Raw genomic sequence first — 19,032 nt, 5'->3', positions numbered from 1 at the left:
CTTTTAGTCCCATTTCTCTAAAACAAAAACCGCCTTTCCCTTTGTCTCTTTTCTCTTGTGCCTTCAGTTCTGATGCCGGTTTCAATCTTCCTTGCTTTTTTGACTAGTCATCCAGCTTCTTAGGGACATAGGGACTTACTGCGCATCCATAATCAGTTGTTACCATGACTTAGTGCAGCTTTCTCTGGAACACTCTTCCATTGTTAATGGCCTCAGTCGTATGGGGTGGAAGCTAAGTTAAGGAATATAGATATCTGGTTCATATTGTAAATAGTCACTTCAGGCAGCTCTGGAGCTTTTGTTTTTTCTTTCTCTTCATCTCTTATGTCTTCTTGCTCCATGCGCTGGCCACATGGGCCTTCTCTTTCTGTAAGTCCTGGAGCTGCTGCCTTGTCTATGGTACCTCAGCCTGCAGTGTTCTCTCAGATACTCACTTGCTCAGTCTTCCTTGACTTTCAGGTTACAGTTCAAATGTCAGAAATGTTATAAAGACCCTACCTAACCGTATTACCATTATCCCCTTTAATTTTCTTCCTATCCTAGTATATGTTCTTCTTTCTAGCCTAGAATAGTCTTAGTGTTTCTTGAAGGCAGATTTTTTTAGTTCCCTGCCGGCTGGAATAATGCCTATATGGAGAAGGGGCTCAAATAGTTGCTGATGGAGTGGTTAAATGGTTAATTGAATTTTGTTTTTTTAGGTTTACCTTTTGTCCTTTGCTTAGCGCTTTTGGTAATCATTATTATCTTCTGATGCATGTGGCATGACAGTTTTTCATTTAGGTCTTTTGTCTTTTTCTTTCTTTTGTCTTGTCTCATTGTCTTTGGTGCTCTCAAGAAAAGGAACAAAATTAAAGTGATTAACTTTTAGTATGATTAAAATAGTATTTATGAAAAAATAGTGATAATCATCACAATGATCTTTAAAAACAGTAAAGATCTAACCAGGTGTCCTTTATCTCATGGATTTGTATTTCTGAAAGAGTGACAACTACTGTGTGCTATATTAGTGCCTGATATAAAATGTATTTGGGTATGGTGAGTTGATCACATAGAAATCACGGTTTATGGAATCCAGTTAGTTACTCTGCCTTAGATAAGAAACTTTTTACTCTGATTTTGGCTCTCTATTTAGATCAAGGTTAAGCTTTTTTTTTTTTTTTTTTTTTATTTACTTTTTCATGAGAGACACCGAGAGAGGCAGGCTCTATGCAGGGAGCCCGATATGGGACTTGATCCCAAGGACTCTTGTATCGTGCCCTGACCTGAAGGCAGACGCTCAACCACCGAGCCACTCAGGCGTTCCATTTTTGTCTTTTTTGATGATGATATTGTACTTGGGTTTAGAAAGTGACCACATTGTGGAGGGAAAAAAAAAAGTTTTCTTTTTGTTTACATGAGCCATCTGTGTTTTATAACTCTTATCTTACCCTTCTTTCCTCCCTCTGCCTGTATCACCAACCTGTCTACATTTTAGAAGAAAGTGACAGGCATGGTTGTAGGGAATTTAGTAAAAATAGGCATGTGTCAGAGTGAATCTTTTTTTTTTTTTTTTTTTTTTTTAGTTTATTCATGATAGTCACAGAGAGAGAGAGAGAGGCAGAGACACAGGCAGAGGGAGAAGCAGGCTCCATGTACCGGGAGCCCGACGTGGGATTCGATCCCGGGTCTCCAGGATCGCGCCCCGGGCCAAAGGCAGGCGCCAAACCGCTGCGCCACCCAGGGATCCCGAGAGTGAATCTTAATTATAAGGGTTACCTTGGTTGTTTTTGTTTTTGTTTTGATAGTTACTGGGAGATTTGGGAGTTGAGATTCCAACAGCTATATTAACTCTGTTTAATGCAGATGCAGCCTGGCATCCTTGTTGCTGCAGTGGAGTAATCCATAATCCTTTATCTTGTGCAGTGTGACAGTTAACGTTACTGTAGGTACTTTTAATTTTAAAATTTCCTGATTTGCATTTAAATGAACCATCTTTACATTGCATTAACTTAACCTTGATGTTAGAAAAAAATGGCTTCAAGTAGCAAAGTAAGGATATTCTAAAGCTTTGGAGCAGACGGGATTTAAGAATGATGTGGCTATTCTGTTGTAAATGAACATTTAATGTCTTTAGAGAAGGTATGTAAGCTCTTTGCAGAAATGAGGCAGTTTGCCAACAATCAGCCTCCTGGTTCTGATAGAACTATGCTTTTATTTTCTGCTTGTTGCTTTTCCATTTCTCTTTCTATCCTAGAGATTGCTAGTCAAACGCCTACATCTCTGCCCCTTTCTGAATGTATAGCGAACTTTTGCGTAATAGCCAGGATTGCTATTTATAAATACGGTAATGAAGACTGAATAACTACAGTTTAACTTCTTACTTGGTTCCGCTAAGCATGATCCCTCCTAGATAAATCTTAAGGTTGCTGTACTTCATTAAGGTTGGCTAGCTCTAGTAGGTTTTGCAATAGATCTTGTGAAGGAGTACTCTGTAAGTTAATTGGAAAACTAGAAACTGCCAAGAGTTTAAAAGTTATTTGTTTAGGTACTCTAAACAATACTATTAATTGTAAAGAAGCAAAGATATGACTAAGATTAAGGCAGGAGCTTTCTCCTGGTAGACTTGTCAATATTTTAAAATCAGTTTGTATAAATTCAGTTCAGCTAATACTGTGCTCTGCATAAAGCAGCTTGCCAGCAACTTAAGTGATATAAAGAAGCATAAGCATAGGTACTATCCTTAAACTTAAAATACAGCTAGGAAGACCATAGGCTAAACCTGGGAGAAATTAATTAAATTTATTTATTTATTTATTTTTTAATTTTAATTTTTATTTATGATAGGCACACAGTGAGAGAGAGAGAGAGAGAGAGAGAGAGAGGCAGAGACACAGGCAGAGGGAGAAGCAGGCTCCATGCACCGGGAGCCCGACCTGGGATTTGATCCCGGGTCTCCAGGATCGCGCCCTGGGCCAAAGGCAGGTGCCAAACCGCTGCGCCACCCAGGGATCCCAATTAATTAAATTTAATAAAATAATTCAGAAGTTACTGAGAGATGACGTAAATGAAAGGAATACTAGAATTTCAATCCTGGAAGGACTTGGAGCCTAGAATTCAACCCTTTGCTGTTTATAGATGAGAAAACTGAGGATCCAGAAAGGTCATGTGACTTGTCTAAGGTCAGAGGGTAAGTTAGTGACAAAGCTGGTACCAGAAGATATGTTCTTTCTAGAGAACATACTCTCATTAGATTTTATTTACTGTATTTTTAAATTTTTATTTTTAAAATATTTATTTATTCATGAGAGAGAGAGAGAGAGAGGCAGAGAGAGAAGCAGGCTCCATGCATGGAGCCCAGTGTGGTGTTTGATCCGGGGTCTCCAGGATTACACCCTGGGATGAAGGCAGGCACCAAACCGCTGAGCCACCCAGGGATCCCTCTCATTAGATTTTAAATGCTCTCCTTCTACTTTCTGAAATCCTTTTTGGGTTGGGGTCACCAAAAGCATAAATTGGCTCTGTTGTATAGTTTAATAATGTTTGGCGTCACTCTTGGCAGGGCCTTTGATTAAAGGTGCTGCACAAGGCAGTCACTCTGCTTCCATCATGGTTATTGAAAGACTTGAAAACATACTGAATGGGTTCTCAATTTTCAAGTGTCAGTATATTTCAAGTGTTTCAATGTGAGTGAGTGATTGAGTCTTTTGCCTTAACACTTAGCAGCAGCAGCCTGAGTCTGGTGAATTTTTATGGGGACGCTGAAGACCTCCTCAGAGATATTACTTAACAGGATTGTAGAGTTCTGGAATATAGAACTGGAAGGGACCCCAGGGGAGAACTCGTTCTTAGTTACAAAGTCTTTTTTTTTTTTTATGTTACAGAGTCTTGACTAGCTGGGCAAACCTAGCACTCAGATGTTTTTGTTTGCTTTACACAGTGAGATATTTTGGAACAAGGAGATTCACATAAAATTCTGTGTCTCTGGGTCTCTTAAAAAATGATCTGCCAACCCTTCATCTGCATAATAGAGTGCCCACCTGGAGCTAATGGGCAGCTGGCCACATGCTTTCTTCACTCACCTGTCCTGGTCTCTCCTGGTGGCCTCCCTGAGTGATTAGGTATCATTTGCAGTTTCTTACTGTTCTTAATGCTTTGCCTTTTTTTCAAGTTAAGAGAATGGAGTAATTTTTATCCCTAAATATCAAAATAAGAAAAACAAAAGACCCTTTTTTTGAGGGGTGGGGGGGACAGTGTTATTATCAGCAAGTGTACAAATCTTCAGGGTACTCTTCTTCTTTAGGTCAAAAAGCTAGTTTTTCCTCCAAGTTTCAGAGAAGCCTTTTCTTTTTCTGACTTGGCCTACCCAGTCTTCACAGGCCTATTTTGGGCAGCTTCCTCCCTCTTTGTGGTATCTCCCAAACAGCTTTCCTTCTTTTCTGTGTCTTCCCTGGCGGCCCGAGACCCTGTTTCTCAGCTCAGGATTTTCACCTTTGTCCCCACTTTTGCTCATGAAGTAAAAGTTGGCCTGAGTTGTGGATTCTAAAGCACTAGGAAAAGCGATGCCTGGGTGGCTCAGTTGGTTATGTCCGACTGGATTTCAGCTCATGTCATGATCTCAGAGTCATGAGATCGATCCCTGTGTCAGGCTCCACGCTTACCTCTCCCTTCTGCTTGTGTTCTGTTTCTTTCTCAGATAAATAAATCTTAAAAAAAAAAAAAAGGCATTAGGAATGCATTTGTGCCGTTTGGACCTTGATTTGCTGCTTTTCCAAAGTTACCAAGTTCTCAGACCTAGTGATTTTTCCCCAGGCAGAGGTTGAGTTCTAACTCTTCTTTTCAAGAAAAAAATCCCCCCCCCCAAAAAAAAAGAGTTTATTTATTTGGGAAACTGAATTTTTTCATTGTTGTATTTGTTTAATAATTAAAACACAGGTATGACCACGTCTTTCTGCAAGTGGCTTCACTTACCTCTTTGCACCTTCCCTCTACTACCCTTGAAAGGTTTTCTGTTTTGTGTTGCTGCGATGGTTGTGCAATGCAGGGTCCCTGGGGCAAATCATTCTTTCTGAAATGTCTTATCTGTGACATTTGATGACATTTGCTTTAGCTGTTGTCAGCCCTTTAGCAATCTAGAGCACTCCATCTCCTAAGGTTTACTGACTTGGGCTGATCAGTTGCATGGACAAACAACCTTTAAAAACCAAAGTGTAGGCCTGACAATAAGTGTAGAGAGGAAATTTACCCACTTGGAATGAAACAAATTTCCTGGAAACTGGCATTCTGTGTTACCAGATTAAGCAAATCTAAATTTCTTTTGGCATCCCATCCCTAGTGATTGTAGGATGTTTAATGATTAGATAAATCTATGAAATGTTAGATGATGCCTGCACTAATGTTTTAAAAAGTATCTAAAGGGTCTATTTTTGCCTCAAGCATGCATTTGTGGGAGAAGACATTTTTATATTAAAGTTATCAAGTGGGCTAGTCACAGACATGTACCGTTCTACACTGGTTGTCATTTAGGTGTTGATGTTGCTTTCTGTGGGGTCTAGAACTGTGCTGTCTGATAAGGTAGTCACTAGTGGCTATTTAACATTAATTAAAATGAAATAAAATTAAATCAATCCTTCAGCTACATTAGCCACAGCTCTAGACACCCTTCTTTCTTCCTCCTTCCTCCTCCTCCTCTCCCTTCCTACTTTTCTCTCTCTTGGCTCTTTTTTCTCCTCTCACCTTCATCCCCTTCCCTCCCCTCCCCTTCCCTTCCCCTTGTCCCTTCCCTTCCCTTCTGCTCCCCCCCTTCCCTTCCCTGCCCCCGCTTCCCCCCCCCCTTCCTCCCTCCCTCCCCCTCTTTGGTAACTATTTTATTTATTCATGAGGGACACAGAGAGGCAGAGACAGGCAGAGGGAGAAGCAGGCTCTCCCTCCTGGGAGCCCGATGTGGACTTAATCTCAGGACCCCAGGATCTTGACCTGAGCAGAAGGCAGATGGTCAACCACTGAGCCACCCAGGTGCGCCTTATCCTTCCCTTCTGTCTTTACTCTTGCTCCCTTCTCCTTCTACTCCTCACTCTGTTTACAGCTCCTCTCCATTTCCCCCTTTCCTTTTGACTCTTCTTCGCCCTCCCTCCCTTTTTTCTTCTTTCCATTCTCTTTTCCACTTTCCATTCCTTTCTGTATATGGGACATATTTAGTGTATTACATTTTTTAAAACCATATGAGAGCAAGTTCAGACATCATGTCCATTACATGCAACAAGGACATAACTACAGTATAATGAAGACATGCAAATTTGATACAACACTACTGTCTAATTTAGAATCTACTTAGATTTTTATGGTTTGTCTCAGTTTTTTTCCCCCCTCTTCAAGTACAATTTCAGTCCAGGATTACAGCATTCTGCATTCGGTTGTCATATCTCTTTAGGCTCCTTTAGTCTGGAAGAAATTCTCAGTCTTTGTTTTTTCTTATCTTGACATCTTTGAAGACTATAGCCATTTATTTTGTAGACTGTGCCTCACTTTGAGTTTGGTATTTCCTCATGACAAGATTGAGGCTATGTAGTTTTGGTAGGAAATATCAAAGTGATGTTATATCCTTCTTAGTTCATCATATCAGGAACTATATGATGTTAATTTGTCCTATTATTTGGGATGTTCATTTTGATCACTTGGTTAAGGTAGTGTCTGCCAGGTTTTTTCACTTTAAAGTTATAACCCACCCCCTTTCTGTGATCAGAAAATAATCTGTTGGGAATTACCATGCGAATATGTAAACAATCAGTTTTTTTTTAAACTTGGCAACCACTTGGTTTAACATTCTCTGATGATTTTTGCCTGTATCAGTTATATTATGATGGTTTTTATTTTTTATTTTTTAATTTTTAATTTTTTAATTTTTATTTATTTATGATAGTCACAGAGAGAGAGAGAGAGAGAGAGGCAGAGACACAGGCAGAGGGAGAAGCAGGCTCCATGCACCAGGAGCCCAACGTGGGACTCAATCCCAGGACTCCAGGATCATGCCCTGGGCTGAAGGCAGGCACTAAACCGCTGAGCCACCCAGGGATCCCTGATTCAGCTTTTTAAATTACAAAAGTAATTAATTCTAAATGCCTGTATGATTTTATATAAAAAATACAGTTAAATAAAAAGAATATTAAAATTACCCATAAATCTCACTCTTGAGATAAAACTATCTCAGGGATGCCTGTGTGGCTCAGCCCTTGAGCCCCTGCCTTGGGATCAGGGCCTGATCCCGGGGTCCTGGATGGAGTCCCAGATCATGCTCCCCGCAGGGAGCCTGCTTCTCCCTCTGTCTGTGTCTCTGCCTCCCCCCCCATGAATAAATGAATGAAATCTGTAAAAAGATAAAACTATTGTTAATATTTTGGTTTATACATCTAGATATCTTCTCTCTGCGGTGATACTTCATGTTGTTTTGAAACTCTTTACCATCTTTAATAGTATATACTTTGAGCTTTTTTTTTTTTTTTTAAGGTTTTATTTATTTAAGAGACAGAGCATGAAAGAGCACCAGCAGAGAGGAGTGGAGGGAGAAGCAGACTTCCACTGAGCAGGGACCCCAATGCAGGGCTCCATCCCAGGACTCTGGGATCATGACCTGAGCCGAAGGCAAATGCTTAACCAGCTGAGCCACTCAGGCACCCCTATTTTGAGCTTTTTCTCATAAACTTCTATAATATCTTAGTCATATTTTTAGATGAGAAATTTCAGGTATACAAAGAAGCTAAAAGAATAAATCTAAGAACAGCCATCCACATGTTCACTACCTAGATTGATCTTTTTTTTTTTTTTAAGACTGTATGTATTTGAGAGAGAGAGCAAGCACGAGTGGGGAGGAGGGGTAGAGGAGAGGGAGAAACAGACTGACAGCCAAGCAGGGAGCCAGATCCCAGGACCCCAGGATTATGACCTGAGCCTGAGGAAGACTCTTAACCAACTGAGCCAACCCAGGGGCCCCATCCTCTACTAGATTTAATAGTTATGAGTATTTTTTTTTTCCATGGTTCCTTCATCTCTATATGTACATATTTTAACTTTTGCTGAATTGTTTGAAAGTTGCAGACATCTTAACATTTAACCCTTAAATGTTTCAGCATGCATTTCCTAGAAGTAGTCATTTTTATATATAGCCACAATGTCACCATCACCTATGAAATTGAACAGTAATTCTGTGATAACATCTATTTAATAAGTATTAAACACCAGTTTCCTTATAAATATCATAGTTGCTTGTTTCAAACTATTGTCTAAACTAGGTACTAGTAGTGCATGAGATTTCTTAGGTCTCTTGAATCTTTCTGTCTAGAATAGCCTTCTTACCTACTCTCTCCCCCAAAATACTGACTTTCTGAAGAATTGAGGCCCTCTTGTCTTCTAAAGTATTCTACATTCTGGATGTGTTTTCCCATGATGTTACATAATATGTTTCTTTCTTTTCTTTCTTTTTTTTAAAGATTTATTTATGATAGACATAGAGAGGCAGAGACACAGGAAGAGGGAGAAGCAGGCTCCATGCGAGGAGCCCGATGTGGGACTCAATCCCGCGACTCCAGGATCACGCCCTGGGCCAAAGGCAGGCACTAAACCGCTGAGCCACCCACGGATCCCCCACATAATATGTTTCTGTATCCCCTATAAGCTTGAAATTGAGTCTAGGTTAGGTTTTTTGCAGTGAATTTGAATTTGAAAAATTTTGTCTTTGTTTTCACTATTAAGGAATTTAGCATTTCTACAAACTACAGTTGAACCTGTAACTTTGTCACCAGTAGGAATCTCAGTTTTTCATATCTGCAATAATTATAATATTACGTCAAAAAATGTGTGGGTTCATTATTACTTTGAAGTAGTTGTCAGACTTCTTGCTAAGTCTTATTTAATATTAATATAGAAGCACATATAATTACTGTATCATCCATTTGTAAAGTATCTTGATAACTATTTCATTAAATGTCTTTGTAATCTTTTGGTTTGTGTTTTATGCATTTGAAAAATGTTGTGAGAAAGGGTCTTATAGCTGCCCTATCGAAGTACAGAAGCCACTAGCTAGCTATAGGTGGCTCTTAAACAGGTGAAATGTGGCTTCTTTGACTTTAAATGTGCCGTGAGTGTAAAGCAAATTCCAGATTTGGACACTTAGTATTTATGTATAATATCTTTAATAATGTAAAAAATACTGTATATATGCTGTAACAATTTTTTGAATGTATTATGTACAGTCATTTTATTTTTTAAAATGATTTTATTTATTTATTCATGAGAGACACAGAGAGAGGCAGAGACACAGGGAGGAGGGGGAGAAGCAGGCTCCATGCAGGGAGCTGGATATGGGACTTGATCCCCGGATCATGCCCTGAGCTGAAGGCAGACGCTTAACTGCTGAGCCACCCAAGCGTCCCCCATTTCTTTTTAATATCACTACTAAAAAATTGAAAATTACATAGGTGGGGCAGCGCTGGTGGCTCACCGGTTTAGTGCCTGCTTTCGGCCCAGGGTGTGGTCTTGGAGACCCGGGATCCAGTCCCACTTCAGGCTCCTTGCATGGAGCCTGCTTCTCCCTCTGCCTGTGTCTTTGCCCACCCCCCCCTCTGTGTCTGTCATGAATAGATAAGTAAAATCTTTAAAAAAAAAAAATTACATAGGTGGTTTACACTGTATTTTTATTGGACAAAACCTTTGGTCTTTAGGCTTCACTAGACTGCCAAAAGGATCCATGGTATTGAAAAAGGTTTTGAATCCCTATACAGAAGCTTCACTAGACTCTGGTTAAACATTTATTTTTGCTGTTGCACAGCTACTCATTTTATAGTAACACTGAGACTTAAAAAACATTTAAAGCTTTTTTTTTCATCAAGAGTACTTAATAGATAATACATTCTTCATATCAGGAGGCATATAATTATTAGTGATACTAAGTTTAGTTACCTGTTTAAGAGGGTGGTCATTAGATCACAAATTTATAAAAATAAGTCTTGGTCCAGTTAATTAATAAGTAACTTGTCAAGTGATACTTTGATACCTTACAAGTTTTCTGTTTTCCAGTAGCTTTTCACTAAGGGTGTTAATAACATCCACTGATAATCATTGCCTGAATCAGTTACTACCCTGGGGTTTACAAAATGATCATTTTCTTTCTTTTCTTTTCTTTTCTTTTCTTTTCTTTTCTTTTCTTTTCTTTTCTTTTCTTTTCTTTTCTTTTCTTTTCTTTTCTTTCTCTTCTCTTCTTTTTTTTTCTTTTCTTTCTTTTCTTTTCTTTTCTTTTCTTTTCTTTTCTTTTCTTTTCTTTTCTTTTCTTTTCTTTTTTAAAGATTTTATTTATTCATGAGAATACACAGAGAGGAGAGAGAGAGAGGCAGAGACACAGGCAGAGGGAGAAGCAGGCTCCATGCAGGGAGCCCGATGTGGGACTCCATCCGGGTCTCCAGGATCACGCCCTGGACTGAAGGCGGCACTAGACCGCTGAGCCACCCCGGCTGCCCAAATGATTTCTTTTCTTTCTTTTCTTTTCTTTTCTTTTCTTTTCTTTTCTTTTCTTTTCTTTTCTTTTCTTTTTTTCTTTTCTGGAAACCTTTTTTATTTTTTATTTTTTAAAGATTTATTTATTTATTTATTCATAGAGACACAGAGAGGCAGAGACACAGGCAGAGGGAGAAGCAGTCTCCATGCAGGGAGCCGGATGTGGGACCCAATCCAGGGTCTCCAGGATCACCCCCTAGGCTGCAGGCGGCGCTAAACCACTGCGCCACCGGGGCTGCCCTATCATTTTCTTTTTTCTTTTCTTCTTCTTTTTTTTTTGCCCTATCATTTTCTAATTCTGTTTTACATTCATGGTAAAGAAATTGCCTATTTCTTTTGAGAATCTCTGTGGTTACAGGATAATTTCCTATGTACCTACCTGCCTGCCTACCTGTCAATCAGGCAGTTGTAGTCATCATGCTTTTTATACTCAATTTGTCTTATTGGCCAGTGGGGCCTTTGGTTCCTCTCTGTTTTGATAGGTTAGTCTTTGTACCCTTCTTTATTTTCTGCAGAATAGAACAGCTTAGACCTGAAAGTAACTCCCTCCCTCTTTTTTGGAGGAGCCCTGGTTCCCTTTAACAGGAAATGGTATTTAATAGAAATAAAGACCTGGGCAGTGAGACCACTGTTTTCTTTTTTGTTTTTGTTTTTCCCAGATTTTGTAAACATTGTTTTTTAAGAGTGGCACAGTGTTGTGTGGTTAAGTTATATGACTTATTTATTCAGTGTTCTCTGAAATTGAGGTAGTTTATAATTTTTAATGATTATATGTGCTGCTGTTGTGAACATCATTATATCCAAGTTTTTACATGCACCTTGGTTTTTCCTTTATTTATTTTTTAAAGATTTTATTTATTCATGAGAGACACAGAGAGAGGCAGAGACATAGGCAGAGGCAGAAGCAGGCTCCATGTGGGGACCATCCGATGTAGGACTCGATTCCAGGACCCCAGGATCACAACCTGAGCCAAAGGCATATGCTTAACTACTGAGCCACCCAGGTGTTCTGGTTTTTCCTTTAGAATAAAATCTAAAAGTAGAATTTCTGGGTCATAATGCTTTTTTTTTTTTTAAAGATTTTATTTATTTATTCATGAGAGACACAGAGAGGCCGAGACATAGGCAAAGGGAGAAGCAGGCTCCCTTGGGGAGCCCTATGAAGAACTCATCCCAGGATCCCTACATCACGACCTGAGCTAAAGGCAGAGATGCTCAACCACTGAGCCACCCAGGTGCCCCAAGAACACATTTTTTTTTTTTTTAAGATTTATTTATTTATTCATTCAGAGAGAGCGAGAGAGAGGCAGAGACACAGGCAGAGGGAGAAGCAGGCTCCACGCAGGAAGCCCGATGCAGGACTCCATCCCAGGTCTCCAGGATCACACCCCGGCTGCAGGCGGCGCTAAACCGCTGCTCCACCAGGGCTACCCAAGAACACATTCTTTTAAAGTTTTAAATATCTATCAAATTGGTTGTCTAGAAAGTTTATAGTTAGTGTTTACTTCCATTATGTACCTCTTGTGTCTTATTTTTTTTTTTTTTTCCTTTCAGTCACTAACTTTTAGAAGCAAACACTAACTGGTATTTTTGTTGAGTCTTTTCTCCTAGTCTTAAAGCCTCTGTCTAATGGAAGTCTACATTGATACTTGACTAAGTGTGACTTGAAATTTCTTCTCCCTATGAGTGATAATAGCTGTAGGTGCGGAGGGCAGCAGACTTCTGCATTATGTTTTAATAGATTAAGACAGGCTATTCTCCAAGAATCCATCCAAAAATGAAGGAGTTATGCCTTTTAGGTAATACTGTGATACAAATGTTGTGCAGTAAGACAAACCAGAATCAGGCCTTCATTCACTTTAGCTTTTCATCCTACTTCTAAGTTGATGTTGGAAAAACTGAAAGTAGAAGTGTCTTGGTGCCAGAGAAGCCCAAAGGGAGTGCCTCTTATAGTACTTCTACTGTTTATAATCTTGACATCTGAAAGTGTGAGAGATTAAGTTACTGGGTCCTCTAGTGCAGGCTCTGTAAGAATTTTTTCCCCATCTAGAATGTAGCTGTGCTGATATAAAAGTCCTTTATAAAAGTAGGAGATTTGTTATATATTTCATGTTTGTGTTTGATGTTTGCCTAACTTTGTCCTTTTTGTTTCTTTTTCAGAAATGACTTCTGTCCACACAGGCAACATAAACTTCAAATGGGACCCCAAAAGTCTAGAGATCCGAACTCTGGCAGTTGAAAGACTGTTGGAGCCTCTTGTTACACAGGTAAGACTCTACAGACAAATACATAGTTATAATATGATCTGTAGTAGTAGGCCTAGGAAACAAATACAGAGCAAATTTAGCTCAAAGCTTTAATTTGAGTGGTTGAGTTTAGATTGATAGTATTTAGATGATGTGGCACCACTAATTACTTAAATATTGATGCATTCATTTAACCCTATAGGAACATAATTACTGCATGTTCTTGAGTCTTATTGGTAGTAATAGGGGATAAGTGGTATATAATGCAACTTACCAAATGTTTGTATTTTGTAGACGATTTCTTGGCATCACTTTTTCTTGGAAAGGATAGGTTATATTCAAGAAAGATGGGCTACGAAGCCTTGACTGTTGTCCCTTTACCATGCCTAAGAAACTTTTCATTGTCCAGGATCACTTAGCCGGTAATTGGAGGTGTGGGTTTGGTATGTTCTGTTAAAATATCACATTGTGATGCCATTTCATTAATTGTTAGCAACTAATATTATATATACACACATGTATATATACATATATATTTACATATTTTAATAATTATATGTAGAAGTGTGTGGAAAGACTCAGGAATATTTACTTTCTTGGAGTCCATCCAGTATAGCTCTTAGCAGGTCTCTTGCGTGGCAAGCTATGCTAGTAACAAATCTTTAGTCATCTTTAATCTACAGATCATCTGGTACTGTATATATTAATGATGGTTAATGTTCTGGGACTTAAAGCACCATCACTACTTTGGGCATCCTTCCTTTGTTAAGGACCTTTACTAATTAATTGCTGAGATTTACTTGAATAAACTGTAAAACAAATTCAGAAACAAGTTACCTTAAAACATTTTGCACAGGTTGAAAACAGTAGAAAATGTGACCTCCATGTAAAATAACAAGTTCATTGTCAGCCTCTTTCTGGAATTTCTTGATGACATGTAGTGGTATTTAACATGTTTCTAATCAGTTTCTGGTTTGTAAAATGAAACTAAAACCTAGTTATCATGTTTGAAGAATTAAAATATTGTCTTGTACTTTGAGATGGCTAAATTATTTTGGGACCTAAATTGAGTATTGTTGCTATATATCTTAAATATGGAGAGTTTACTTGTTAATACTTAGTGGAATTCATAAATGTGATGTTTCATTTTGTTAGGAATAATTAATCTTCCTATCTTTAACAATAGTCATCTTTCTATTTTTTTCATTTTAATTGACTGCAGTTTAATTTGTAAAAATAAAACTTTTAGGTCACAACTCTGGTAAACACCAATAGTAAGGGACCCTCAAATAAGAAGAGAGGCCGTTCTAAGAAGGCCCATGTTTTGGCTGCATCCGTTGAACAAGCAACTGAGAATTTTTTGGAGAAGGGGGATAAAATTGCAAAGGAGAGTCAGTTTCTCAAGGAAGAGCTTGTGGCTGCTGTAGAAGATGTTCGAAAACAAGGTAGGTCAATATTGCTTTTTATTTAGAGAGAGGCAGGCTTTTCTAATTTTTTTTTTGTAAGATTTTATTTATTTATTCATGAGAGACACTGAGAGAGAAGCAAAGACATAGGTAGAGGGAGAAACAGGTTCCCTGCGGGGAGTCTGATGCAGGGCTCAATCCTGGAATTCTGGGATCACTCCCTGAACCAAAGGCACATGCTCCGCCACTCAGCTACCCAGGGAAATTAATTTTAATTAGAAAATCAATCCTTGAAGGTGACTTTTTTGTGGTTGGTATTCTCATTCTTATGCTTGCTATATGCTCAGTAACTTATAATAATATTGAGTTGTTGGAGATGGATTAAGTTGTACTGACTTTTTATCAGATATGCTAATAAAGAAACATTGTATTTGGAGATTCTGAATCTACTTTTTTTGGGTGTGCCAAATAATACTCGAGTCTTAGAAATGTTCTAACACTTTAATAGGAAATAAATGGGACAGAAGTTTACCTTTCATCCTCTATAATACCTCTTTTTAGTTCATGCTTGAAGATATAGGGGTAATAAAATGGAAAAATGTCCAGCCCTTCTGAAAATACTCTAGAAGTTGCCTCATTCTGTCAGGTTGGTATGTTAAATTAGCCATACAAACTTGAGTGTTTAGAGTTTGAAATAAAAACAAATCTGGGCTTAAAGGAATCCTATTTTGGAAAACTCAGATTTTTTTTTCTTTTTTTTAAAGATTTAATTTATTTATTCATGAGAAACACACACAGAGAGAGGCAGAGACACAGGCAGAGAGAGAAGCAGGCTCCACGCAGGGTGCCCGACATGGGACTCGATCCCCGGGTCTCCAGGATCCTTTGGCCCTGGACTGAAGGCGGCGCTAAACCGCTGAGCCACCCAGGGATCCCCCGGAAAACTCAGAATTAATAAAAAGTGAAATTATAACCCGCAGCTTGCCAGCAGTGCCTATTAGAGAAACTTGTTATTATGATGCTTACAAGTATGGTAAGAAGACTTTACATCTGGAGCATTAAATTCTTGAAACTCGTAGTTTTTTGTTAAACTTCTAGTTCAGCAGAAGGACTTAAAGAGAGATAGTTTTTTGTAGAACTGTTGGGTAGCAACTAAGGTGAACTGAGCTCCTGCTCTGTCCAGTTGCTTTACTGGCCTTTGGGAGAACGTCACTGGATCTCTAATGGCTGACAGTAGTGTGCATAGTCCATTGGAGTCTTATGTCAAATTCATCCCTCTGACAATACTCAAAAAAAGGAGCAGTATATTAAATGGTCATGCTGTCTCCAGTTATTGTGAATTTATGTCCTAAGAACCTTGAGTGGTAAATATTTTTCTTAATTTTCAGGCTCAAGATAAATGTTTCTAATATTGTAAATGATGACATTTAACTTTAATATTACTAGCCATAATATGGGTGGATATATTAGTTGTCTAGGGCTGTCATAATGTAAATTACTATAAACTTGGTGGCTTAGATAACAGAAGTTTACTCCCTCACAGTTCTGGAGGCCAGCTACCTGAAATCAAGGTGTCAGCAGGATTGATTATTGGAGGCTCAGTGGAAGAATTTGTTGCATGTTCTTTGCTAGCTTCTTGTGTTTGCTAGCAATCCTTGGCATTCCTTGACTGGTATAGATTTGTCACTCCAATCTCTTCATTTGTTGTCTTGTCACATGGCATTCCCCCCGTGTATCTCTTTGTACAAAGTTTCCTCTTATAAGGATATTAAGCATTGAATTAGAGTCCTCTCTAAATCCAGTATGACCTCATCTTTACTTGATTATATCTGCAAAAACCCTATTTGCAAAGAAGGCCACATTCTTAGGTTCTGGGTGGGTATGAGTTTGGGGGGCCCCAATTCAGCCCATTAGAGTGGACTTTTTTTTTAAATTTTTATTTATTTATGATAGTCACACACACACACACACAGAGAGAGAGAGAGAGAGAGGCAGAGACATAGGCAGAGGGAGAAGCAGGCTCCATGCACCAGGAGCCCGACGTGGGATTCGATCCCGGGTCTCCAGGATCGCGCCCTGGGCCAAAGGCAGGTGCTAAATCGCTGCGCCACCCAGGGATCCCCTAGAGTGGACTTTGAATGAATTTATTTACTTTTAAAGATTCTGTTTATTTGACAGAGAGAATAAGCGACAGCAAGTGAGCACAAGCAGGGGTAGAGGCAGGCGGAAGGAGAGGGAGAAGCAGGCTCCCTGTGTAAAAGGAGCCTGATGGGGGCTCGATCCCAGGACCCTGGGATCATGACCCGAGCCTAAGTCAGATTCCCAACTGACTGAGCCATCCAGGCACCACTGGATTAATTTTATCTATCTATCTATCTATCTATCTATCTATCTATCTATCTATCTATCAAAAAAGATTTTATTTATTCATATGAGAGAGAGAGAGAGAGAGAGAGAGAGAGAGAGAGAGAGAGAGAGAGAGAGATTGGCAGAGGCACAGGCAGAGGGAGAAGCAGGCTCCATGCAAGGAGCCTGACATGGGACTCGATCCCAGGTCTCCAGGATCCCACCCTGGGCTGAAGGTGACTCTAAACCGCTGAGCCAACCGGGCTGCCCAGTGAATTTATTTTAAAGCTGTTTAATTGTCTATCTAGTTCAGGACAATATTTGAGCTTCTTAGTAAGGAAATCAACATAACCATTACTTCATTGTCCTCTGAGAAAGTTTTGCTCCCAGGCCTTTTTGCCTCAAAATAATAGCAAGTAACGAATTTCACCAAATGTTCCTTGAGTCTAGTAACTAAGATGTTTATTTTCAAAATACATTTAATGGTTATAGGTAACTTTTAATTTAACTCTATATATTCCTTGTTTTGGAAGTTTATCTGATGTAAATTTGTAGCAATCCTGGTATAATACATGCACCCCCCCAAAAAAAAATCCCACAAATTTTGAAGCATATCTAAATTTCTGTTTTCTTGTTTTTATTTATATCTGAGAAAATCTTTTATGTGGCTCAGAATCGTAAGTACTTGTCTGTCCTAGTCCAACTTTACAATTACTTATGATCATGATCTATTCACCGTAATTTGCCTTCTCTCCTTGTTTTTTCGCCTTGGGAAAAAAAGCTAAAACAAAAATATAACTGCCTCCCATCATCATTACTGCATCAGATATGAAAAACTGAAGTGCCTTGCTTTTTTCTGTTGGCTTACTTTTTTTTTTTTTTTTTTTTGAGAATCAAAGCAAGTGGTGATGAAACATCTCTGCTCATAAATAGAACAAAGTACATGTTATGAAAATGGTTAAGTGCATATTCTTTAATCAACTAAGCCTTGTTGGTTATGTTGTTAAAACTGTTCATCATTTGAAACCCTGTAGTGGTGTTAGTATGTTTGCAGATTCTTTGACACCCTCCCCTGAACAAAGTAGAGCCCAGCTTTGATCCTCTTGAACGTATGTTGGACTTAAAGACTCTCACTTCTATAAAGAATAGGATATAGTAGAAATGATACTATCTACTTTCAAGGGAAAATCATAAAGAGAATATAGTATCTGCCTGACTCTTTCTCATGGGTTATTCACTTTGGGGGAAGCTGTCAGTACCAGTTTGCCAAACTTCTGAGTAATCTACTTTAGAAGCAGATCTCCAGCTCCAGTCAGGTGTTAAAAGATGGCAACCCTAACCATCTCGAAATTCTGACCCACAGAAAACTTAGAAGATAAATAAATGTTTAATTTAAGCTAACAAATTTTTGGGAGAATTTGTTAGGCAGCAAAAGATAATTAATACAAACACCTTTTCCCAGCCCTGGCTTTAGTGGTCCTGAGCCCTTATACAAAAATATGACCTAACTGCTCTGAATTTTACTGGTATATAAAACACAGACTAGTAATGATCTACCTAGAGCTCCACAGAAGATTGAAAAGTAGAATTCTTTGTATTTTGAGTTCGCTGCTTATCCAGTGGGATACTTCATTGTTAAAAGATACGTAAGATTTCTTTGTTCTGAACCAATGTTAAGTACTTCTATTTATTTATTTATTTATTTATTTATTTATTTATTTATTTATTTATTTATTTATTTATTTAAAAGATTTTATTTTTTATTTATTCATGAGAGACACAGAGCGAGAGAGAGAGAGAGAGAGAGAGAGAGAGAGAGAGAGAGAGAGGGGCAGAGACACAGGCAGAGGGAGAAGCAGGCCCCATGCAGGGAGCCTGATGTGGGACTGGATCCTGGGTCTCCAGGATCACGCCCTGGGCTGCAGGCGGCGCTAAACCACTGCACCACCAGGGCTGCCCAAGTACTTCTATTTAGTACACGTTTAAAAAAAAAATTTTTTTTTTTGTAAAGGGCCAAATAGTAAATATTTTATACCTTATTGGTTTTAAGGTCTCTGTTAACACTATTCAGTTCTACTGTTGTGTTAGGAAAGCATGTATAAGTAATATATAAATAATTGGGTGTGGCCGTGTTCCTTTAGAACTTAAAAAACAGTTGGTGGGCCACATTTGACCCATTGGCTCTGGTTACCTGACTTCATATTAGGGTTTTCACAGAGTTAAAGATAGGAGCTTACTGTTTTCAATAAACAATTTATGTATTTATTTATAACACTTTTGAGCCAAAAGTTATTTTTACATTTTTGAGTTTGTACAAAAGTGCTGTGTTTTCTGTGCAATCATCATTATAAATGGAGACTTAAATATATGTTTTTCAGCATAACTTAATTTTCTTTTTGTATTTGCCCCTGATAACATCAATAATAAACACAAACATATGTGAGTACATTAAAACCTCACCATACTAACACCGTCAGTAGGTAAAACATTCACATGCTTACACATGGCTACTTTAC

The 19,032-nt window shown here is 38.6% G+C and overlaps 1 protein-coding gene across 1 annotated transcript in view; it reads left to right on the top strand.

Moving 5' to 3' along the window:
- Positions 1-19,032, top strand: part of CTNNA1 (catenin alpha 1) — a 183,902-nt gene that overhangs the window by 20,597 nt on the left and 144,273 nt on the right. Inside the window, exons 2-3 of the mRNA XM_055301731.1 lie at positions 12,679-12,785; positions 14,014-14,209. Coding sequence (XP_055157706.1) covers positions 12,681-12,785; positions 14,014-14,209 — 301 coding nt within the window. The 5' untranslated portion in view covers positions 12,679-12,680. The remainder of the gene's footprint in view (positions 1-12,678; positions 12,786-14,013; positions 14,210-19,032) is intronic.

This window comes from Nyctereutes procyonoides, unplaced genomic scaffold, assembly GCF_905146905.1.
Source record: "Nyctereutes procyonoides isolate TBG_1078 unplaced genomic scaffold, NYPRO_anot_genome, whole genome shotgun sequence".
Lineage (NCBI taxonomy): Eukaryota > Metazoa > Chordata > Mammalia > Carnivora > Canidae > Nyctereutes > Nyctereutes procyonoides.
The sequence above is the reverse complement of the archived record's forward strand: the minus strand, read 5'-3'. Positions and strand labels throughout refer to the sequence as shown.